Genomic DNA, 21,623 nt, shown 5'->3' with positions numbered 1-21,623 from the left:
ATGATTCTTGCCAAAGACATGACTCTCCAAGACCTCCACTGTTGGGCCGCCAACCCTGGACCCCGTCTGGGTGAAACAGACAGCATCACCTTTCGTATCGGCATGTCAATGACATGATAACCCCAACCTGTGAGCAATATACTGCGCAAGAATCTGGAGATTTCCACGTTGTGGAACGATGCTGTAAGAGTCCCGGGCAGCTCTCAACTCGCAGGATTCGGCAACGTCATGTAGGTTTGAAACGAGTGCATCGTGACCAGTCATCGAGGCATTTATCCGCTCTGTGATACAGCTTATTCATGTAATATGCCAACTGCCGGCAGATGAGCTGAACTGGGACCAAGAATAACGGTGCTCTCTGGTAGGCAGGCGACTGTGCCAGCACTTGTGAAATATGGGGAGACTGGGATATTGAAAGTGTTTTATTGCGGGGATAGCTGCAAGGACAGGTGCTCCGTAATAGATGAGAGTCTCATTCTAGCACATCCATCGATCCGAAATCACAATTGAGTTCTCGTGAGCCTGTCCTAGTTTCTTTCTCCTGTCAACATCAACATTTGGCCGAGTTGCCGTCTGGACATGGATGAACGGGAGCCGAAGTTTCAGTGGCGCCGGCGGATCGGCGGGCCCTCCCGTCCCGCGGCGCCACTCTACGTTATCCGTACAATGGATGGAGAGGAGATCCAACTTTATCAGCATGTGTTGTTGGTTGAGCTGAAGTTTCCTACGTCTGCTGCAGGCCAGGTCAGGCCGCCTCGCCTCGCTTCGGTCGTCGGAAGGATGCCATCTGCCGAGATTTGTCACCATGACGATGCCGTCCAGGAAAAGCCTCTCTCCTGCAAGTGCCTGGCTCCGGGTCATTGGGTCATCAGCCCATCCAGCACTAGAGGCCGCGGAAGCAAGGCGTTGCAGGCTGCGTGACAAGTCACACTGCACCGAGCCCAAGATGGCTCTGAACCGGCTTCAACTGACTGCGGCTCCTGCAACCATTCACTCTCGGTTGGAGCGGGAGATGCGTACATAGTAGCCAGGCACACTGTACAGTACAGTCCCTACAGTACAGACACCCAGCCCGGCCCAGCACCCCGGCTCGTCGTCCCCACGCGCAAGGGAGTCCAACGAGCGTCCTGCCTTTCCAGGGATCGACCTCCGAGCAGGAGATCTGACACCCCCTCCCCGGATTGCTAGCGGTTCGCATTTCGACAAAGTTCACAAGGAACCGGTGAGCCAATGCTGTCATGGCCGCTATCAAGGGTCCCGGCCATCAGTCTCTGAAGCCGTCGAACCCGCGTCCTCTGGTTTGTCAATTTCGAAAGTACCTGACAGCTTGGGCATGATCCCTGGGACCTCTCTGCTCGATAACGGGTGGCCGTGCGTGGAACTATCCATCAGTCCCTGCAAGCTAGCGTTGATACTTGGGCTGGCGCTGGTTGCCTGCCCGCAAGCTGGGAAGCCTCCTTTCCTTTTCCTTGCTGCTCTTGGGAAAAAATCTTTTCAAGGGATTGAGTCAGGGGATATCGATTTCCAAGGCGGCGACCCATCGTGCAGACGGCGCCAAGGCAGAGGGCCCATGTGTGCACCTCCAATTTTGCCTGACGAGACCGTCTTCAACGCCGTTGCCAGCCACGACGGGGCGGGGACTGGGACTGCAGGCCAGGTCACGGCTTGTGGGCACAAGCCCTGCCTGGCGCTGGATTCTTGCAGTGCGTTGTCGGCGAAGAGGGTTGGCCGAAGGCAAGGCGTCCTCAATCATGATCTGACGGAACCCTGTTGCTTGCGTAGTCCTACGTATCCTTTGGAGGCTTGGCCTCTTTTCTTGACGAGCCCAAGGCCCTGAGTGTCGGGGCGAAAGGGGATCAAGCCGGACACGACAGAGGTGGAAGCAGCTGTGAAGGGAATACTCTATCAGCTGAGAGTCTTGAAGACTTGTAGGGCCAAGACCAGGCCAAGCAGGAAATACGAGCACCAATCTTGAGCAGTTTGCTGTTCCTCACGAACTGTATTCTCACGTGCGATGTTGCAAAGACTGTAAAATGTTAGTTGTTAAACACGTTGAAAGACTCTACTGCCAACAACCACAAACCTGATATGCCTTGCTTCATAAAAATATGTCGACGAGGCACACTCTACCGTTACTAGGAAGAAGCTGTTTTAAACAGTGTACCCGGAAGACACGAAGTAGCTTGTCCCTTCAGGCAAGGTCGTAGAAGGTATTGACACAGGGCAAAGAGTTTGGGTTGGAGGTCAGTTTGCATTGACATCTCCAAGAGTTCCTACACACTATAACAAAAACACATACATATAGCTGGCTGGAAACACGAGACTCAAAGCGTGCAATCATCGTGGAGCATGCAAACGCCACATGGCATTTTAAACAGACGTCATTCGGCGCATTGAAGATGGCGTCTGGGTTTACAAGAGTCTTGGCGGGCCTCTAAGAAAGACTGGTCGAAAACGTTTAGGCCAGAGGACACACAAGCCAGTAATTCTGATCCAGGTGTCAACAACTAAAGATCACGAGTGCGTACATGAGCTCCGATCGAGTAAACATGTCGGTGAGCTCTGCCATCCAGAAACCTCTCAACGCATCCGGTGTTGACGAGGCCCTTCACACCCACAGATCCTCAACGATTCAATAACGCGAAAGTGTGTTCTTGAACACCGTATAACCCAAACGCCTTTCCCGTCACTCACACGGATACCGGATCAATTCAATCTCGCTTTGTTAACGAGAGGTCATGGCGGAAACCTGCCTCTTCATTTGGGCACGAGCATCACCAGCTCGCCAGCAAACCTAACTGCTCTCCCGTTCAGCCGACCTTCGTATAACGATGGATTCAGTAAGAGCGTCAAAGGCGGCGCCACACGTTTCAACCACAGTTCCTAAGCTAGAAGCACGAATCTACTAATGAGGCGTACACGAAGGGAGAGAAGTGTAATAGAGGTGGCGTCTGTTAGTATCGCCAACAAGCTAATTAACCCTCCATGTGATCTTTAGCCTTTCGAAATGAGGCACAATCGCAGTGTAAAATCAGTTAAGTCCGAAGGCCCGGCACGCTGTATATACGAAACACGCTACTCAAGCAGTCAAAGACAGCCTTCCAATCATCCACTGCCTCTATACCTGCAAATGGTAATCCGATGTGACTTGGATGATCCAAGTGGGGCAGAATTGTCTTTCAAGCACAGCCGGATGGCAGTAAAACTACAAACAAACAACCACGAATACAAACACTCTTCTATGGCTTACAACTGGATCACATATTGATACACCACCCCTAGATACTCTATACTTATTCCAAATTACTTTCATCTATTGATTAGTACCACATCTGTCTTAGTATTTATCATCTCGTCCATGGTTTCAGTTCACCTTCAACACTGTCCAAGTGGTGGTCCACACATCGAGGTATGTGCATTCTTCTCCGTCCGTGGCATTTTCGTCTTGCAGGTGGGATCGAGGTGGAGAGACTGGGATTGTTTTAATATGAGGCTGGCAAAAGGGCCTTGAAAGAGCAGCATGTTTCTCAACTGTTGTAGTGGCAGTGGGCACAGTCACAACGCATGACATCCATCAAGGGGACATGTGCTGAAAACACTCCGTTCAGCGGCCATGACCACCTATGCTTCACATGCTAACAAAGGATATCAGAAGGAACACACGCCGTACCTTTGGAACTGGAGTATATGCAGATATAATTGCCACGGACATCACAGCGCAGGATAGACATTCTCAAACGAGTGGATCAAGAGGCAATGCAACCAACAACTGCCGAAAACTGATTCCCCACGGCGGCTACCCGGCTCAAAGAGATGACTGTAAGAAGTGGCATTGATATGTGATGAAGCTCTACCGGCTTGATGTAGCCAGTGTGCCAAGAAAGTGTATGCCGCTGACTCCCTAGTAAACTCGAGGATCTGGGAAGCAAGCAGAGCTAGAAGCAGGAATGTCGCCACAAACACTGTCCCAAAGGAGGAGGATTTCCCTGTAGCACTTCGATCTGTGTAAGCCTCGTTCTTTGGCACAACGACTAGATATTTGTGTACATAGGAATAATCCCGCCGAGTCCGGAGTCTTGCAGAGGTTTATGCGACCCCCTGCGTGGAGCGATGAAGTGTCCAGCTACCACTGAGCTGTAAATCTACATGGATAACAGAGTGAATGGAGCATCCTGCGAGCACTGTATTCGCTGACTTTGAGTTTCTCACCCTCCCTGGTGATAGTAATTCCTCCCCAAGTCATTGATGGATCCTGGCGGATACGGCAACTGGGCCATTCCTACCATGGCCAAGCATGGTATCACAAAGGGAGCATATCTTGAGAAAACAAGAGAGAGAGATGCGACCAAGATAGTGGTATGTGTAACTAAGCCTGGTCCATGCCCAATTCTACCCTGGCAGTCCAGACTAGCCAAAGGATAGAAGGGATTAGGATTATAGACCTCTGACGGTGACATAAATTCTGGTTTGCTTACGATACACACGCAGGTGATCTGCTTTAGATATGATGCACGTAGTACAGACAAGGGCGGTGAAAGCCCAACACCCAATTCACAGGCAGGTGTGTACAGTACAAGCGCCGGGGTCCGGTGGCAATGGTCCGTCCAGAATCGGGCTGTCAGCTTCTTGTTGGCCATGTCTCAGGTGCTGAAACCGGCCCGCTGGGACTGCTGGGAACCCAAGACCTTTTGAAGAGGGCGACGCACATGAAGCCACCGACGGCTATTGATGGGCGGATCAACGGCCGCCAGCCTGTCTCTCTCTGTCAGCGAGCGTCAGTAGCACAAGGTTCTGTCAGTCGGCGTTAGGTGCCCAAAGTGCGACTACAAGGATCTAAGATTCCAGCATCACGACCGACTGATGGCTCGATCTCATGAGAGCAGCAGCAGCCATTGGCAGGCAGGCAAGCTTTGGGCCCGAACTCACGCCTCCCGCTCCCCCTCTTCTGGACGGCTACCATTTCTGGCGTCTCTGACGACAAACTTACCGCCGGAGTGGTTCGTGGAGCCTCTCGAATCTTTCCCTCGAGTTAGCCCGAAACCTTCATTTCCAGTCCGGTATTCCTATTCCTCCACTCCACTCCCCTCTGATCCATCCAACCCATCTTGATTCTGACCAAGGAGAATGGGGGTGGGCGCTCGGTCTCCCATGGTCGATCCTCCGGAGGCCCAATGCTAATAATATTTTCCCCGTCCAAGCTCCAATGAGAGGAGAGTAAAGAGGCGGGCGGGCGGGACGATCCACCAGGTTGGCACAGTCGTTTGGCGGGAGACAGCGGGTATCTGCAGGACGGGCGAGACTTCCATTGAAATCAGCTCATGGCGCTCCGGGCCATGGTGGAGGCACGATGCAAGCAAGTCATGCCATGCAGCAGAGATGGGAAGGGAAGAAGTCCAATGTCAAGGGAGAGAGGCCTTGCTATAGTTGCCGTAGGCAGTCAATAACAAGGCTATTGAATGTGGCAACGATAGAATGACGCTCAATCAATCAATCAATCAATCAATCGTCCCTTGGACAAGACAGGGCAATCAGCGTCATCGGGGCAATCCCCGTGCTAGATTCAATTCCCAACGGGTAACTTGAACCGCATGCCCCCTCAATTGATGGACCAACAACAGTCGTGTCGCCTGCCTGCCTCTGCCTTCAACTCGCTGCTGGGCCACATCTGCAAGCGACTGGAATGTTGCATCGTGCCACGGCGACTGACCATGTGCGAGGTGCGGTGCAGCGCAGTGCAGTGCAGTGCAGTCAGTGCGGTGTGCGAGGAGAGTTGAGGAAATTCCCTATTCGCATCCATACATCGCCGTCTCGCGCTTTTGCAAACTGGGCTTGAACCTCCGTGCCAGAAGCCTCAAGGATTGCCCAGTGCCTGCCTGTCATGGATGAGGTGTTTACCGCTTTTGCATCTTTAAGCGGGAAGATCAGACATGGGTGCCAGATTCGTTCGGTTCCTCGGACATTTTCCTCTGCGTATTGTATCGAATCGACGATTTGTAAATTTGGCTTTTGTCTTTTGCCATGCGAATGCGATTGTTAATCTCGGCAGCGAGCACAGATAGACAGTCAGACCCAACAGAACTCGGGCAGAGTTTCGGTCAAACAACGTCAGCGAACAGACGTAGGCGCAGGCACAGTAGTCAGCCAAGCTACTGCGCGCAGTGAGAAGTTAGAACCCTTGGCCGGGATGATTGCATCGTTGATGTGTGTGCTGTAAGCATGTCTGCCCCTTGCTGCTGCGCGTGTAGTTGTGGTTGCGGTGCCTCGGCACGCACGCAACCACCAGCGACGCAACGCATGGCGACCACAACCACACTGTCCTGGCGCGTTGCAGGCGGCACTCGGCCCTTATTCGCTAGCGAAGGGACAGGTCAGCAGCTTGCAAAAGAACCCTTCCATCGCCATGTTTTCCATGATCGAGATGGGCAAGTTGATTTGCCCACCGAGAATGAACGGTTCTTCCAGACGTTTAGCGCAAACGTCCATCGCCCTGCACCCAGTGGCCTGGGTTTAATGAAGATTTCTTCCGTCAGTGCCACTCAGGACACTCCTCGCGGGCCCCACGTGTGATTGGGGGAGCTTGGTTTGTTTGAGGAGTGGAATGGTGGACTGATGGAAAACGGAGTCTCCAATGAATGGATGGATCCAGGGGTGCATCTTGCACTGAGGCAAACGGGAGCGCGGGAAGGGAGGAGGAGGTGGTCCGCCCATGGTAACCCTGGGGTTGCCCATGCTGTCGGGATGCAAACGAGGCGCAGTCAGTCATTGACTTTTTGTCGAAACGCACGCCTCGCTGCAGTCGGAGATAGGAGTTGAGGTGGAAGCGACATTGGGTCATACCGACTTTTCAAAGCTGAGGCTGCGCTACCAGAGAGTCGGGCATTTGATTTGATTGTCAACGCCATCGCGGATGATGCAGCCGAGAGTAGACCAGCCGGAGCAGACCTGGAAAACGATGCCCGTCAATGATAGCAAAATGCAACGGCAAAAGAGGAGTCGGAACGGATGGAAGTGACGTCTCATAACGAAAGCCAAGGGTTTGAACTGGCGCCATGGCTACAGTAGTTAGCTTGCGATACCCTTGGCCAAGACAAGACAAGGCCTCTCTCTCGTTTGTCCCCAATCTCGTCTCGGCCGGGAGCTGCCCCCGAAGAAGCGATACTCGTGCTCGAACATGCTGGGTGCGAGAGGTTCAGTGGCAGGGGAGGGGATGGACGGGTTCTGGTTGGGATCTTGCTTGGGCGGGGTCCCGGGAAGGGGGGTGTGTGCCCGGCCCCATGGGTGGGAGCAATGATGTGACTGACGTTGATGTTGCTGCTGCTGCTACCTTACCGCTCCAGTTACCAAGGAACGGTGTACTGTGCATTGTGCACTGTATCATAGCCCTGACCCTGACCTCTTCCTCGGGACAACCCCGAAAAAGGGTTCCCAGCTTTGGGTCTAGGTATTACGTGGAGGTGCATGCTGGCGTTTTGCATTTCTCGCGAAATGGATGGATAGAATGCACGGATGGCGACAGGCAAACGTTTTTTTTTCTTCTGCGCAAGTCTCGTCCCAACACACACACACGAATGTTGTGAGACACGGCAGAGACGCCGCCTGAGTCAGAGGGCCCAGATCTTTCCCTTCTCTCGGGTCTGATATTGTCTGTTGCCGCGACCGTGGCTGGCCTTGGCCGGAAGTGCCGTCTTCAACATCTGGACCTTCCCCGCTAATCCTGGCCTTCTGGATCACGCCGCAGCCGCCACCATACTCGAGCTTGATGACGGGAGAGAGAACGGCGCGCGGAAACAACAGAAGTAGCAGGAGCAGTAGGTAGCCAGAGACAGTGCTACATCGTAGTGCTCCTCGATAGGGACCCCTGGCACGCGGCCAAAGAGAATATTGAGACACGCACATATTGGCAGGTTTAGGGCTATCAAACTATTCAGTGCAAGAATAAGCAATGAGAATAGCTAGTCAAGTTGTTTGATAAAAATATGTTGAGAGAATTCAAGGTTCTTCCTAACCCAAGGTATTTTTTACCATAATTTCTTTTGCCGTTTGACAGATTCTCTTATTATTGGGGCAAAAAGTGGCCAAGTTGTGTCTTTTTCTTAGGCCACGAGCTTTTCTAAAGATGGGCTAATACTAAACCCCACTGGGTTAGCAACCTAGACTCATGGATCATGCTAATGCTCCTCTCGGCGGGGGGAGCATCCGTTGGCCTTGCACAACTCATCAACTTGCGACTCGCAACTCCCAGCGCTCTGGGTCTCCCTTCATCAATGACACCCGATGGTTGGTTTGCCTTCTCCACACTCAACACGGGGCATTCCCCGTTTCCGTGGTCGGCCTTCGGTGTCGACCCGTCCACTCACCCACCCATGTTTATCGTGTCGTGTCGCCTTGTGCGACCAACGACACATGAATCGTCAACAGGCAAGGCCTCCATGCTGGGAGGGACAAAAAAGGTTGAACTGACAGGCCGACTCAGGGCCTCGATGCTGCCACTGACGGCTGGCGGCCGACCGCAAGGATGTGGTCTCGGTGCAATTGCATCCACGTTTGCTGCCATTTGCTACCATCTGCTTGCCACCAGGCCTCTTCCAGGACGACCCGACTGTGTGTGCACAAGCAGGGCGTTGATCAGTGTACCGCCCGTCTGGAAAGGGAAATACCACGGAGGATATTGCTGTTCCTCAACTCCGTCAGACGGACACTGTGTTGCTAATGGATCCATGGGTCCATGACAGGGATCGCTCTTCTGGTTAGGTTCCCTGTGAGGAGAGAGGCGCCTCTGGCCATGCGCACACCCTCCAGGCCAAAAGAACCAAGCGAGGGACGCATCGCCAGGGCCGCCCGAACCACGCGCCAAACCACACCTTTCCCTTCCCGTCCCCAGAGTCCGAGCGACGGCTTCTTGGCGTCGTCCCTCTCCCTGGAAAGGGTCCCGCCGTCGTCCACTACAGTTCCCGGTTCCAGCGTCGACTCTTGCATCTGGTGGTGTTGCTGCTGCTGTTGCCGCCCACTGGAGATCAGGTCTCGCTGCCGGATAGATTGATTCTCACAGGCCGCCGTCCACGACTCGCACGCCCCTCTCCCCTCTCACCCCCGTCCTCCCCCACAAGCCTCTTCCCGCATGGGGTCATGGATTCCCATGGATCCCTCGCAACAAACTCGTACGGCTTGTCACCAGGCATTGGGTGCTTTGGGCCCTTGCCGCCATGGGCCGCCTGCTATTCGCTGTCCGTCACCTCCGTCTTCTGTAGCGCTGTAGCGCCGGGCCGCCTGTACCCACTGATACCACCACGCCGGCTCGCCTACTACAGCGCCGCCCCAGCTAGCGACGACTAGAGTAAGTATAGTTCGCCCGCCCTCGCCCATCCTCCCTCTGCGAACCTTCTCTCCCTCTCCTCTTCTCTCCTCCCCTCAAAACCTCCAACCAACCACTCCATCCTCGCAATTCGTCTGCGTCATGGGAGGTCTATAAACTCTGCCTCAGCCTGTGCCAAACCTCGATACACGATCCCCTTCCGCTTCGACGTTCCTTGATTTGGTCCGTCACCATCGTTCGATAGTCGCCTCTATTGAGCGCCACTCCCCGGTCCGACCGAACCTCGTCTACTTCGACCCATTATTCGGACTACACGAAACATCACAATCCCGCCCATCCACAATTTTCTTGACATATTTGCCTCCTGCATCCGGACTGTCGTCTCAGCGGGCAATTAAAGCATAACTATTCTCCGGTCTTAGCTCCCGTTTATTCGGCCCTCGTTAAAATCCCATCGATATCAACCATCTGTAGTCGACCAGTTACACACAACCAGTCGACATCATGAGCTCTCCTTCGCAGGCCGGGCCCTCGGCGCCCAAGGAGGAGAAGAAGGAGAAGGGTCTCAGCAAGCTTCTCACCAGAACCAAGACGTTCCTCAAGCGAGAGGGTTCTTCCAACAAGCGTCTGTCCACCATGTCCACCACCAAGCCCGCTCCCGCCGGCCAATCTGAGCCTGTCAAGACGAGGTACGCCCTTTTCCGCCACGAATTGCACGGTTTTCCTGGATCTGCGTGTCCCGAAAATGCTCCTTGGAGTATGCCTGGGCGTATGCGACTTAACCAGGACACCGTCAGCCATTCTGCGATATCAATCGGTCGCTAACTCTTTGACAGTGAACCCGCCGCCCCTGAGAAGAAGGCTCCCGACGCCAAGGCTCGATACGAAGGCCTCGAGGGCGTCTCCAAGCTGACCAGGAGCCAGCTTATTGAGGAGCGCGCCAAGAAGCTGGGCGAGCGTTATGGACTTGATATCAAGATTTCGGAACTTCAGACTGGATCTCCCGACGACACCGTTCTCCGTATGGATAAGCCCATCCGCATGCGCGTCCGCCGAACCTGCCACAAGTGTAATGCCACCTTCTCCTCGGCCAAGGAGTGCCCCAACTGCCAGCACGCCCGTTGCACCAAGTGTACCCGTTACCCTCCCAAGCGAACCGAAGCCGAGATTATCGCCAGCCGCGAGCGACGTGCCGCCATCATCAAAGCCAACAAGGAGAACGCCCCTATTATTCCCGACTACTCTTACGCTTTTGACGAGAAGAAGATTGTCCTTACCCGACCCAGCAAGACTGGCGGACAGGATCTGGTCCATAAGAAGCCCCGTCAACGGGTGCGCAGGACTTGCCACGAGTGTTCGACGTTGTTTATTTCCGGTAACAAGACTTGCGAGAAGTGCGGCCATGTCCGCTGCACGGACTGCCCTCGAGACCCGTATGTTAAGACCTGGAATCCTTGGCATGATGTAATTGCTAACAATTTGTGCAGGCCCAAGAAGGACAAATACCCATACGGTTATCCTGGAGACGAATTTGGTCCTAGTAGCGTACCCCATTACGAGTGCAAGGACTGTAAGACGGTATACCCAACTGGAGCAGAAAACGGAACCAAGTGCAAGAAGTGTGGCTTAGAGAAGACGGACGAATCGCCTCGTGTTCTACCTCGCAAGGTCGAACCCGAACCAGACCCGGAGTTATTGAAGAAGCTACAAGAGAGGCTTGAAAACCTGAAGGTGGCATAACGAGCAGCATGAACCGACCCCCTGGATCAGGGGTCAGGTCAGGGGATGAAGAGAGGAGGTATTTCTTTGGTCTTTCCTACCTACGACGACATTCGACCGGCGAGAGCGAGAAACGATTGCCAGAAGATTTGTCACCATCCCGATGAGTTGAAAGATTGTCCGCCCTCATCAGCAGTCCTTTCTACTTCTATTCGGCCATACGTTGCACGGTTCATCCACCCCATGTCGCATGCATGCATCCATTGACAGGCCCGACACGACGGTTTGCATACTACCACGAATGCCTGTTGGTTCCCACGAGATAGAGAAGGCGGAGTTTATTTACCTGACGCGTACGACATCACGATCTGGATCATTCAAGCGCCACCTCCATGATTTTGCATTCACCAGTCATTTACACACGCATTTACGAACAAGAGTTGTTTCAAGGGGAGCGGAGCGAGTTTGGAGAGGACACTGATTTTTTCTGAAAAAGAGGAGTTGGGGAGAGAAGACAGAAGAGAAGGGACGGCATCGGGGAAGAGCCGTCGGTTGAGTTTGTGTCTCGAAAAGCTGCGCATAGAACTTCTGGGGAACTGGTGGGCCTGGCAGAGGAGCAGATGAATACCAAGCAGGTGGGCCATATGGTTAATGTGTTTGGCGACAGCGAGAAAGCGGTGTTTTTCTTGATTCTCTCGTGGTCACAGATTCTTTTGGGGAGTGTTTTCTCTCCTCTCATCAATCAATGAGACGATGTCATTCTTCACGACATGATTATCTGTGAACGACAGACAACTGATTATCTTTCACTTCTGATGCAACAATAACAAGAACAGCAATAGCAACAATTGCTTATCATACCTCGGTCCTGAAACCCTGGTCCATGACCTCACCCTCGTCTCACAGTTGACCGCAATACCTCCCCAGGCCCGTGTAACAGCGATCTCTGCATACTGCCTCACACCACGCAACACACCATACCCACACCATTTTCATTTGTTCCCAGGAAGAACCCCGCCAGGGTATCTCCCTTTTACCGGAGCGCCTCAGCTTGCCTGCCCCCAAGGCGGGGGAAATGTCGTGACCAGACTGGCGGTACGGGGGGTGAACGGTGGCTCGTGTGTTTCTGAAGTATCACCGCATGAGTGGATTTCTTGCATTTGGGCCGCAATCAATCTCATCAATAACTATGTGTCGTTCTTGTCTGCATACACGTATTGCTTTTGTGGATGGCTGGGGGTGGGTGAGAGGACTCCAGAATGTCAGATTCTCACATGCAACTTTGCTTTTTGAAAGAACCACTACGCCCCCGAGTTGCGCCGACCTGTTTTTTTGTGAGCTATCTAACTGTCAGAGGTGGGTATCTTCATCCACGTTACGAGGTCGCTTGGGAGGATTCGGAGATTGTGTGCACTTGCGTGTGTGTGTGTGTGTGTGTATGATGGTCTCGTGGTTTGGGTTTGTAGCGGTGTGGGTTTCGGGCTGCAGCTGGATGGTGGTATTGTGAGGAGAAAAGCTGGTGGTTTCGGAAACAGCGGGGAGGGGGTTTGAAGAGGAGGGAACCAAAGAGGGGGGAGACGGGTGTTTCTGGTTGTTGAGAATGGTGTTCCAAGGTATGCTGTATGTGGGTTCTCTTTACTTGGGTGTCACAGCTGAGAGATATCATACACTCGTAGACGGTTGCTGGTTGATTCAATGATACCTTGCTACTCTCGCTTGGTGTACTATCTACTAGGTACCAACATATCAGCTACAATAGAATACATTAATAACATGACTCCTAACCTGCCAGCTTCCATGGCTCCCTTGTCACTCATCTCCCCCCTGCAAACATGACGCTTCTGGAATACATGCCTAGAGTTCCATGGAACAATCATTCGATAGCCTTCTCGTTAAGCTCTTCCCTGATAAACGGCTCCATGTTGAGCCTAGCCGTATGTGTCACCGACGCTCCCAGAGTACCGATGCGGTTCACTTTGCGGCCGAGATACCTCCCGGCGCCATCCATGCGGTTGTTCAGGTGCGCGTACAGGTCGTCCACCCGGGCCTTGGACACGGCGTCGCGGAACTCGGCCGGGTTGAGGATGGGCATGAGGCGCTGCGTCGGGTAGAAGCGACCCCCGGATGGACTGCTCCTTGAACACGACGTTCTCCTTGACGAGCGCGTAGCGCCAGCGCTGCGCTCCCACGGAGTGGCGCCACTGGCTCTCGAGCCGCAGCGCGATGGGGAGGTGCTCGTCGCGCACAATGTTGGGCTTGTCCTCTGACACGAGCTGGTAGATGTGCCCGCGGAAGAAGACGTTACCGGGAAAGTCCTTTGTCGTGAAGATGAATCGCAGGCCGAGTACTCCCGTCTCGGCGGGCACGTTAAGCTCCGCAGGAAGTGATCTCAGCCGCATCGCGTCGCCGATTTCGACCCGCTCCGCTCCAAAGAAGCAGCCGTAGTAGGTCACAGGCTTGCTGTTGGGATCCTCTGACAGTGGAGACCAGAGGGAGTAGGAGTAGTCGATCTTGACGGCGGCCATCTTTGAGGCATCGAGGGCAATCATTTCTCGTCTGTTGCCATCCGCTGCCCCCTTTAGTAGTGGTTCCCATGGGACGCCGTCAAACTCCTTGTCCTTAAGCTCGGGCAGGGTGACCGGTGGGACCGTAAACGCATAGAAAGGCCGCATGTCACCGTCGGTCTTGGACACGTTGTTCTGCTGGACGAGGCCGTGTCCAATTGGCATCACCTCGTGGCGTCCGTTGATAGACGCGGCTATGACGCCGAGACGCCATGTGTTTCCGTTCTGATACCAGACCAGTTCTCCCGAGCGGAAGAGCACAGCTGACTTGAGTGCCCATTGGATAGGCTGGGGCTGCCCTTGAGGGGAAGCCTGGGCCTGGGCCTGAGGTTGTGGTTGAGGTTGAGGTTGAAGCTGAGGCTGCGGCTGAGGTTGAGGCTGCAACTGTTGTTGTTGTTGCTGCTGCTGATGCGGCTGTTGTTGCTGTTGCTGAGGTTGCTGCGGTTGGATCTGGGGTTGAGATTGGATGGGCTGTGGTTGCGGTTGTAGTTGGACCTGGGGTTGGGGTTGAGCCGGTGGCTGATGGGCTGTTGTAGCAGGAGGTGCTGGTGAGTTCTGGGCCGTTGTTGTTGGTGTTGGCTGAACAGATGACTGCCGTGACCCAGCATTGTTTGGATTTTGGGGAGGTCGTCCAGGCATAGGGGGAGAGGTACCGGTGTCACCTTGGGCGGTATCTTTTCAACCTTGGGGGGTTCATGGGTGATGATGAGCTCGTCTGTGGCCGCTCCGCCCTTGACCAAGTTGGATGCGTTGCAGTGTGCGCAGCAGCAGTCTCGGTAGTCCATCGAGGTTGAGAGGAGCCATATCAAGTGGACGGCAAACTCCTGTGGGCTCTTGAATAGCTTCGCCTTGATCGGGTAACCCGATACCCAGAGATGCTTGGACTTTTCGTATAGCCAATATCCCCGAGGGAAATGCACCAGCCATGGGTTCCCTTCTGTAGCTGCCGTTAGATCTTGGTCGTGATGTTGGTGATTAAGGCTTACCATCGGGGTTGGGGCACAGCTCCTGTTTCAACAGAATGCCCAACTTGACTCTCCACTCGACAAATCTCGGGTCATCCTCCGCCAGCCGAATCATCTGAGGCTTGGTTCTTGGGGTCTTTTCTGTTGTCGCGTCCTTTGTCTTCTTAGCGGTGGTCGCAGGTGGAGCTGTCACCGGCCAATAGCCAGGACCAGTATCTGCGCCATCAGTCCTCGCTACCCGGATGATGTCAAACTCCTTCAAGTCTGTCGTAGCCATTTTGGTGTTTTGGTGCTGTCAAGTGTTCGGAAGGGGTTGGGTTGGCCGTATACTGGGCTCGAGCAACTCGGCGCCGAGATGCGCGTGGGATCCAGTTCTCAGGGGTGAGGTCACCTCGATGGTCGTCTGGTTTGCTCGGTGGACGGCGCTGGTTGGAAAATGGGCGGGAGATTCCCTCTTTCTTCAAGGACACGCAGGTTGTGTTCTTTTCGTCACGTGTTTGGCAGATGTCGCACCTCTGATCAACATCTATATCACCACGTCTCCGACGCGTGGCTAAGTTGCACAAGACCACTTGGTCCAACCGGCGCAACGACCCGAGTCACTCAATGCCGCTTATCCCCCGATGAGATCTCCTATGCCGGCCAGCCGAATACACTTTGAGGAGCTGTCGCCTATGAAAAAGCTATCCGCATGTGTTGAGTGATGAAAGGGCTCTTGAGTTGAAGCTCAAAGCTCTGGTCGCCAATCATGCTCCAGCTGAGTCAGCATTCAACATCCGAGCTACCCTGCACTGAGGCGTGATCAATATTTCTTGCCTAGGTATCCATGAACTAGCTTAATTGTATGTTTAGCTACCCCTGTTTAATAAATGTTTTCTTGTGTTGAATTTAGTGTATTTTCTGTAGTCTACGTGGTGAATCTACTGGCACGCTTGAAGTGTTGCTGAGGGTGTAGGTATCTGGCTGCCTCTGTAACACCACCTTACCCGCGTCGAGTCACAACAAGTTTTTCAGGACCTACAAGGCAACCATCTGATCAACAAGAGTTGCGTCCACTCATCACAGTAGCACAACGCATAAGAATACCAAAAATCAGCAAGGTGAAGGTGTTGTCCCAAGAGCAGTTGACAGCTCCAAGGTCACCAGCCACCACAGCCACACGAGGCGGTGCATGCACTCAATTAACCCTTCACAGCAACGCGTGAAACGCGTCTCCCAGCTAAACCCAAGCCTATCGCAACTTCCTTTGTTCTGCGCAATTCTCAACACACACTCTCAGCGCCCAGATACCGCAGCGCGCACCGAAAAATAGCAGGCGCGGATAATGAGCGACCACAATTTCGACGATGGGAACCGGGCATTCCTACAGGCAATACTAGCCCGAGGTTCCATTACCTTTGAGGATTCCCGCCCTATCCTCGCTGCGATATTCAACGCCGACCGCGGCGAAGACGAAGGAGATGAAATCCGACCGGGCCAGATCACAGAAGACCATTTCCAAGAGTACATGGACAAGGCAGCCGAAGCGGCATCACTCTTCGACTATGAGATCCGCACCACCATCCACCAGACGACGAAGCGGCGCATCTATGCTCTGGTCAACACCACTTCCGACCCGCAGACCCAGCTCGCCACGACATATAGCCCCGACGAACTCTCATTTATCAAGCGAGTTTTTGATGCCATATTCGACAAATTCAACACCCCGCGGATGGAAGTGCTCGCCATCACCGAAATGCAGGCGATCAAGTGCGCACGACCGAGGCAACAAGAGACCGAAGTCGACGTGGATGCGCAAACACAGACACCAGCCGACAAGGGCCTGAAGCACAGCGAAGTCGAGGCTGTATTAGCAAGCCTGGTTGAGGGAGGCTGGTTCGAGAAGAGCGCCGAGGGGTTTTACACCTTCTCACCCCGAGCGCTGCTTGAACTGCGGCCCTGGCTTGTTGAGACCTACAATGATCCAGACCTTGATCCGCGAGAATGGCAGCGGATCAAGTTTTGTGAAGCATGCAAGGACATTGTCACAATCGGCCTAAGATGCTTAGAGCTGGAGTGCAATTTTCGGTTACACGATGTCTGTCAAGAAGCATTTTGGCGAACAAGGCGGGAACAAAGATGCCCCAAATGTTCTAGAGAGTGGACAGGTCAAAAGTACACTGGCGAACGAGCCGTAACGTCAACCGATGCGTTCGAGAGAGGCCGGCGAAGAGGCGGCGGTTGGCGAAGAAGCACACTAGCCGACGACATCATCCGCGAACAAGGAGGCGTAGCAGACGAAGCCCAGGATGAGGAGGAAGAGAATATTTATGACGCGGATTGAGACGGCCGATACACTTTTCCTTAGCTATTCGAGATACCCAGGGTCAATTGGAATCTGAAATGTTCGGGGGCATGCCTGTACCTGGCCCTCTAGCCGAAGTTGCAAGTTGCAAACCTCTCAAGTCTCCACCCACACATGGGACCTTATGCGTATCCATCCATGGAAGGTCTCCAATTTTGCAAAACTTCCAGAAAAACGTCGGCAGTTGGTTGTCGATCATGAAGCAGCGTTAGTCGCGTGGGGGTTGATGGAGGGGATGGAAGTCAGAGAGGGGAGCGAGCTCAGCGGCAGCCACGATTTTCATCCATGACATCACATGTGATGTGGCTGTGCAAGCTCTTCAGCTGTCGATTCGTGTACGACGAATGCGAGTGAAACAAAGGCGAATCATCTCAAGCGCGCGCCTACGCAGACCTCTTCGCCCCTCGAGAGTGCCTTTTAGTCTAGAGTCGGCGGCCTCTTTATCCTCTGTTTGTTAAATAGCATCGAGCATCGTCTGCGACACGAGCACATCCTTGGATCTTCAACTTCGACGACCCCGCGAAACGCCAAGACACCACAACCACAATGTTGGAATACTTCTCATACAAGAAGATCAAGAAGCATAGGGCCGAGAAAGCGGCCGCAGAAGAGGCTGCACATACCACGGAGGCGGGGCCTGCAGCCGATCAAACACCTGCGCAGACCCATGCGCCTGTACTTGAGATCAAGACAGAGGCAACAGATGCATCTGCTCAGCATCAAGAGAGGCACAGCACCGAACACCGTCCCAGCTCCGATACCCCTCCTCTTAGCCCGGTTCTTGGCCAAGATGACGAGTCCTGGCTCCGAAGCATCCTCGAAGATGACAGCCCGCCTCCACCCTTGCCTCCGCGCATCAAGACCCCCCAGATCGAGCTGTCGTCAGCCTCCGAGAGCGAGTTAGAGGCGGTTAAGGAACTGGATTCTAAGAGCAAGAAGGAACAGGAGAAAGATAAGAAGAAGCACGAAAAAGAGAAGAAGAAGGAAAAGAAGGAGAAGGAGAAGAAGGAAAAAGAGAAGGAAAAGGACAAAGAGGAAAAGCATCCCAACCGTCTCACAGCTCTATTCACGAGACACAAGAAGCAGGGCGATGAGCTCAAGCCAGAGGATGTTGTTGTTTCTACCCAGGAAGCTGAGCAGGAGACAAAGGACCTCGGAAATGTCCTCGATCGTCTGAACCTTCAAGCCAAGAACAACAAGATCGTCTCCCTCTCCAACGAGTCGTCCGACCTACTGTCGCGCTTCACACAGGTCTTCAAGGACCTCGCCAACGGCGTGCCGACGGCATACAACGATCTCGCAAGTCTCATTGAGGATCGCGACGGCGCCATCAACCGAGGCTTCGAGAAGATGCCCTCGTCCCTCCAGAAGCTCGTCACTCAGCTTCCAGACAAGCTGACGTCGTCTCTGGCGCCAGAGATTCTCGCAGCTGCGGCCGAGAGTCAGGGTCTCAAGGCTCAGACGGAAAAGGGCGTCAAGGAGGCTGCTATGGACCTGCTCAAGCCCCAGAACTTGACTGAACTGGTGACGAAGCCTGGTGCTATTGTCAGTATGCTCAAGGCTGTCGTCAACGCCCTCAAGGTGCGGTGGCCCGCCTTTATCGGCACAAACGTCATCTGGAGCGTTGCGCTATTCTGTAAGTACCCCTGAATCCCCGCATACATCTCAGTCGCTAACATTTGTACAGTGCTCATGTTTGTACTATGGTACTGCCATAAGCGCGGCCGCGAGGTCCGGCTTGAGCGCGAAAAGTCTGAAACTGAGGCTCCCATTGATGGAAGTGAGCGCATCGAGGAGCTTCCCGATGACCCTCAGCTCCCTGCACCCGAAACCGCTACCGCGACCTCGAGCACCAACCCAGCGGCTACCAGAGAGCCTGTATCGCCATTATCGGAGGCGTCACCGGTTGTTGTTGAACCAGCTGCCTCACGTGATTCAGCTCCCCGTTGATGAATGTCTGAGGCGAGTTCTTATGAGTTTGGAGTACCTTTGGATGGTAATGAGCAATATCTTACGACACAAGTTATGACGACGATCGATGATATGAGAAGGCCGATACTGGGCCATGAAGCAGAGGATACCAGGTTTCATTAGTGATGAGTATCTTGATAATTACAAATTTGATTCTGCGTTGCCACAGTGGGTATCTTTACTTAATAGGATGTGAAAGTCGATCATGATGTACCCCGGTATCTCCTTGTGGGCTTCCATGGATAACAATGTTAATCTGCCGAGCCGTCTCAGTCATCCTGGACCAGCTCCTTGATCTCTTCCCGTCCTGGCGCCATGGCAACAGCTTCGCTCTTGGCGCTCACGCCTTGGCGATCTGTTGCGCCCCCACCATCCTGCATCCAGAAGTCAACCTCGTCGATAATATCGTAGACAATATCCTCGGCGATCTGGTCGCGATAACGCTCTGACACAGCGTGGAGCTTGGATAACCTGGCGTTGGAAGGTGAGACCATATCCACATCGCCGTTTGTGGTGTCGTCGGTTGGGGGATACCAAAAGTCTGGCCCAAAGTTGACCTCGACGGCGCCGCCACGAAAGACGCTCACGGCAGGGTAGTATCCCAGCATGCCGTCGTCGAGGCCTTCGCGGGCACCCACTTGAGGCATCGGGCGAGACGCAGGAGGGAGGAACCCGAGGAGGTTCTCAAAGGGGGTGCCCATGAGAACACCGTTCTTGTATACTCGGATACGCGAGTTGGGAAGAGTACGGAGGCCTGGAGTCGGATGGGTGGGCCCGGGTGCTTCTGATGTATTGTTGACACTTGTAGAAGCCGGGTTCATGAGATCCTCCAACTCCTTTGTCGTGTGATATTCGATCTTTTCGAAATAGGTATGAGCCTTGAAGCGGATGGGTACGCGATCGCGCACAATGTTGTGCGCTTCAGCCGAGGGCGCAGGCTCCTCGTCAGCCTGGTCGACTAGCGGGTTGTACTGCCCAGTCATGATCTTGCGATGAAGATGTTCTGACGGGAGTTGAATCTCCAGTCCAATAACATCACCTTCTCGGATGCCTTCTCCCTCAGGGAAGAATTCCTTGGGCCGTGACATATGGACCTTTTCTCCTGACATCTCGGATGCCATAGCTGTAGGCATCGAATCCCACGGGCGCATCTAGAGATGCCTCCCGTCTTGCCCAGCCCATTCGAACATGTCGTCCGCCTTCTGGCTTGGACTCGCCATCCTTGGGCGGTCTTATTCCTTGTGTGATTTTGCACTCCCAGTACCACCGACCCTCTCTTACAGCCACATTCGCCCGTGCCATTCGAAACCCTTTATCAGTTGTGACTTGTCGTGCCGACTTGTCGAAGAAAACGTGCCCCGCAGAGTCTTCGAAACTCATGCGGGGCCCAAAAGGCTCAGGCTCGGTACCTCGATAGTAGATCATGGATGGGAAGAGGGGGTCGGCGATACAATGCGTGTAGCGGAAGTTCTTCTTGTTGGAAACACTTTTTGTGTCAGCTTGGGGCGCATTGAGCTGATCGCGATCTATACTTACTGATCAGATGTCTCAAAAAACTCGACCGCTTCACCGCTGGGAGTTGTGATTTCGTGGTGCGCCGTCAAGACAGGCCCTCGTGGGAGGTCAAAGTCGGACGGCTTGGGAGGCGCAAGCTTGTACCGTAGTGGACTAGATTCGCTCTGCTTTGGTTCCTTTGCCCTTGGATCCGGGGTCGCGCGGGCACTGTCACCGCCCTTGGCCTCGCGTTTCTTGAGCGAGTCCTTCTTTGTGCGGGCCGACTTGGAGCGAGCAGCTTGCGCAGCAGCATCTTCGGGGGCTAGAGACTCGGAGGGCCTGACTTCGAGGTTCAATGGCGAGGGAACAACGGGGCTGTGACGGCCTTCTTCGAGGGCGCGCTTCTGCGGGATCGAGGATAGGGGAAGGGTTGGAGTAGGCTCCCGGTTGGGGCTGCTGCCGCGCTCGGATGTCATGATGGAGGATCCAAGAGGCTGTCCTCTGCGGCGAAGGTATCGATATGGTCTCCGAAGACGCCAATCGGGTGTGGGTGACGTTCACGGCGAGGTTGACGCTCAAAACGGTGACGATTGCGATTCGCGAAAACCCACCCACTTTGGGCTGAAGCTACCGGCAGCCTCGCGTCAGAAGCACCGACCTGACCCAACAATTGTTTGGCGTTCGAGAACTGTGGCGCAGTTGCGAGGTACGAGGTACGTAGCTCAGATAAGAAAAAGAGGGCCCGATCTCGGCCTAGCGTCGACTGGATCTTGGTCCATCAGGGCACCAGGGCGATGATCCCCTGCGCAAAAGCCGGGCAGCGGCCTCAAGTGGCCCTGAGGAATTTCTCCGTACGAGCTGGACCAATCAGGACGTGGGCAATGTAATCCGAGGCATTTCAGGGGCGACTGAGCCCATTTGACAGGGCCGCGGTGAAGAGGGGGGCCCGCTAACTTTTTGATCTAAGGGCCTGTGAGGCCCCTGTGACGGCACCTTGCGAAAGGGTCCTCGGCGCGCCGAAGGCTGCTGCGAGAGCGCCGCGATGCTCCCCCGTGGGCGGTTGAGTGAAGATCCGGAGGGCTCAAGACGCCGCTGGACAGGGGAAAAGTTGGGGGATGCGTCTGGCGTACGACCAACAAGCAAGCAAGTCACCGCCAAGGGGTTTTGACAGCTCGCGGGCTCCAGGCTGTCGGAAACGGCACGTCGTCGAAGCTAAGAGGCACTAGAATATGGCGCTATGAATGGCCATGGAT

General features: G+C 54.2%; 6 protein-coding genes across 6 annotated transcripts; 4 read left to right on the top strand and 2 right to left on the bottom strand.

The window, feature by feature from the left end:
- Nucleotides 1–8,165: 8,165 nt before the first annotated feature.
- On the top strand, nucleotides 8,166–9,035 carry MRS44_006235 (uncharacterized protein; the record flags this gene model as incomplete). Its single annotated transcript, XM_065621694.1, has 2 exons — nucleotides 8,166–8,601; nucleotides 8,800–9,035. The coding sequence occupies 2 exons, from the start codon at nucleotides 8,166–8,168 to the stop codon at nucleotides 9,033–9,035; spliced, it is 672 nt and encodes a 223-aa protein (XP_065477766.1).
- Nucleotides 9,036–9,817: 782 nt separating this feature from the next.
- MRS44_006234 (uncharacterized protein) lies at nucleotides 9,818–11,053 on the top strand (the record flags this gene model as incomplete). The annotated part of the gene is made up of 3 exons (XM_046268415.2): nucleotides 9,818–10,002; nucleotides 10,150–10,746; nucleotides 10,801–11,053. 3 exons carry the CDS (start codon nucleotides 9,818–9,820, stop codon nucleotides 11,051–11,053), a joined length of 1,035 nt encoding a protein of 344 aa, XP_046140181.1.
- Nucleotides 11,054–12,960: 1,907 nt separating this feature from the next.
- MRS44_006233 (uncharacterized protein) lies at nucleotides 12,961–14,838 on the bottom strand (the record flags this gene model as incomplete). The annotated part of the gene is made up of 3 exons (XM_065621693.1): nucleotides 12,961–14,151; nucleotides 14,250–14,533; nucleotides 14,583–14,838. 3 exons carry the CDS (start codon nucleotides 14,836–14,838, stop codon nucleotides 12,961–12,963), a joined length of 1,731 nt encoding a protein of 576 aa, XP_065477765.1.
- Nucleotides 14,839–15,885: 1,047 nt separating this feature from the next.
- On the top strand, nucleotides 15,886–16,884 carry MRS44_006232 (uncharacterized protein; the record flags this gene model as incomplete). The annotated part of the gene is made up of 1 exon (XM_046274663.2): nucleotides 15,886–16,884. One exon carries the CDS (start codon nucleotides 15,886–15,888, stop codon nucleotides 16,882–16,884), a length of 999 nt encoding a protein of 332 aa, XP_046140183.1.
- A 567-nt stretch (nucleotides 16,885–17,451) lies between these two features.
- On the top strand, nucleotides 17,452–18,855 carry MRS44_006231 (uncharacterized protein; the record flags this gene model as incomplete). Its single annotated transcript, XM_046283786.2, has 2 exons — nucleotides 17,452–18,541; nucleotides 18,593–18,855. 2 exons carry the CDS (start codon nucleotides 17,452–17,454, stop codon nucleotides 18,853–18,855), a joined length of 1,353 nt encoding a protein of 450 aa, XP_046140184.2.
- A 290-nt stretch (nucleotides 18,856–19,145) lies between these two features.
- On the bottom strand, nucleotides 19,146–20,846 carry MRS44_006230 (uncharacterized protein; the record flags this gene model as incomplete). The annotated part of the gene is made up of 3 exons (XM_065621692.1): nucleotides 19,146–19,970; nucleotides 20,020–20,362; nucleotides 20,413–20,846. 3 exons carry the CDS (start codon nucleotides 20,844–20,846, stop codon nucleotides 19,146–19,148), a joined length of 1,602 nt encoding a protein of 533 aa, XP_065477764.1.
- Nucleotides 20,847–21,623: the final 777 nt, after the last annotated feature.

This window comes from Fusarium solani (genome assembly GCF_023522795.1).
Source record: "Fusarium solani strain SB1 chromosome Unknown bctg00000003_1, whole genome shotgun sequence".
NCBI classification, from domain to species: Eukaryota; Fungi; Ascomycota; class Sordariomycetes; order Hypocreales; family Nectriaceae; genus Fusarium; species Fusarium solani.
Note: the sequence above shows the minus strand (reverse complement) of the source record. Positions and strands in the feature narration are given on the sequence as shown.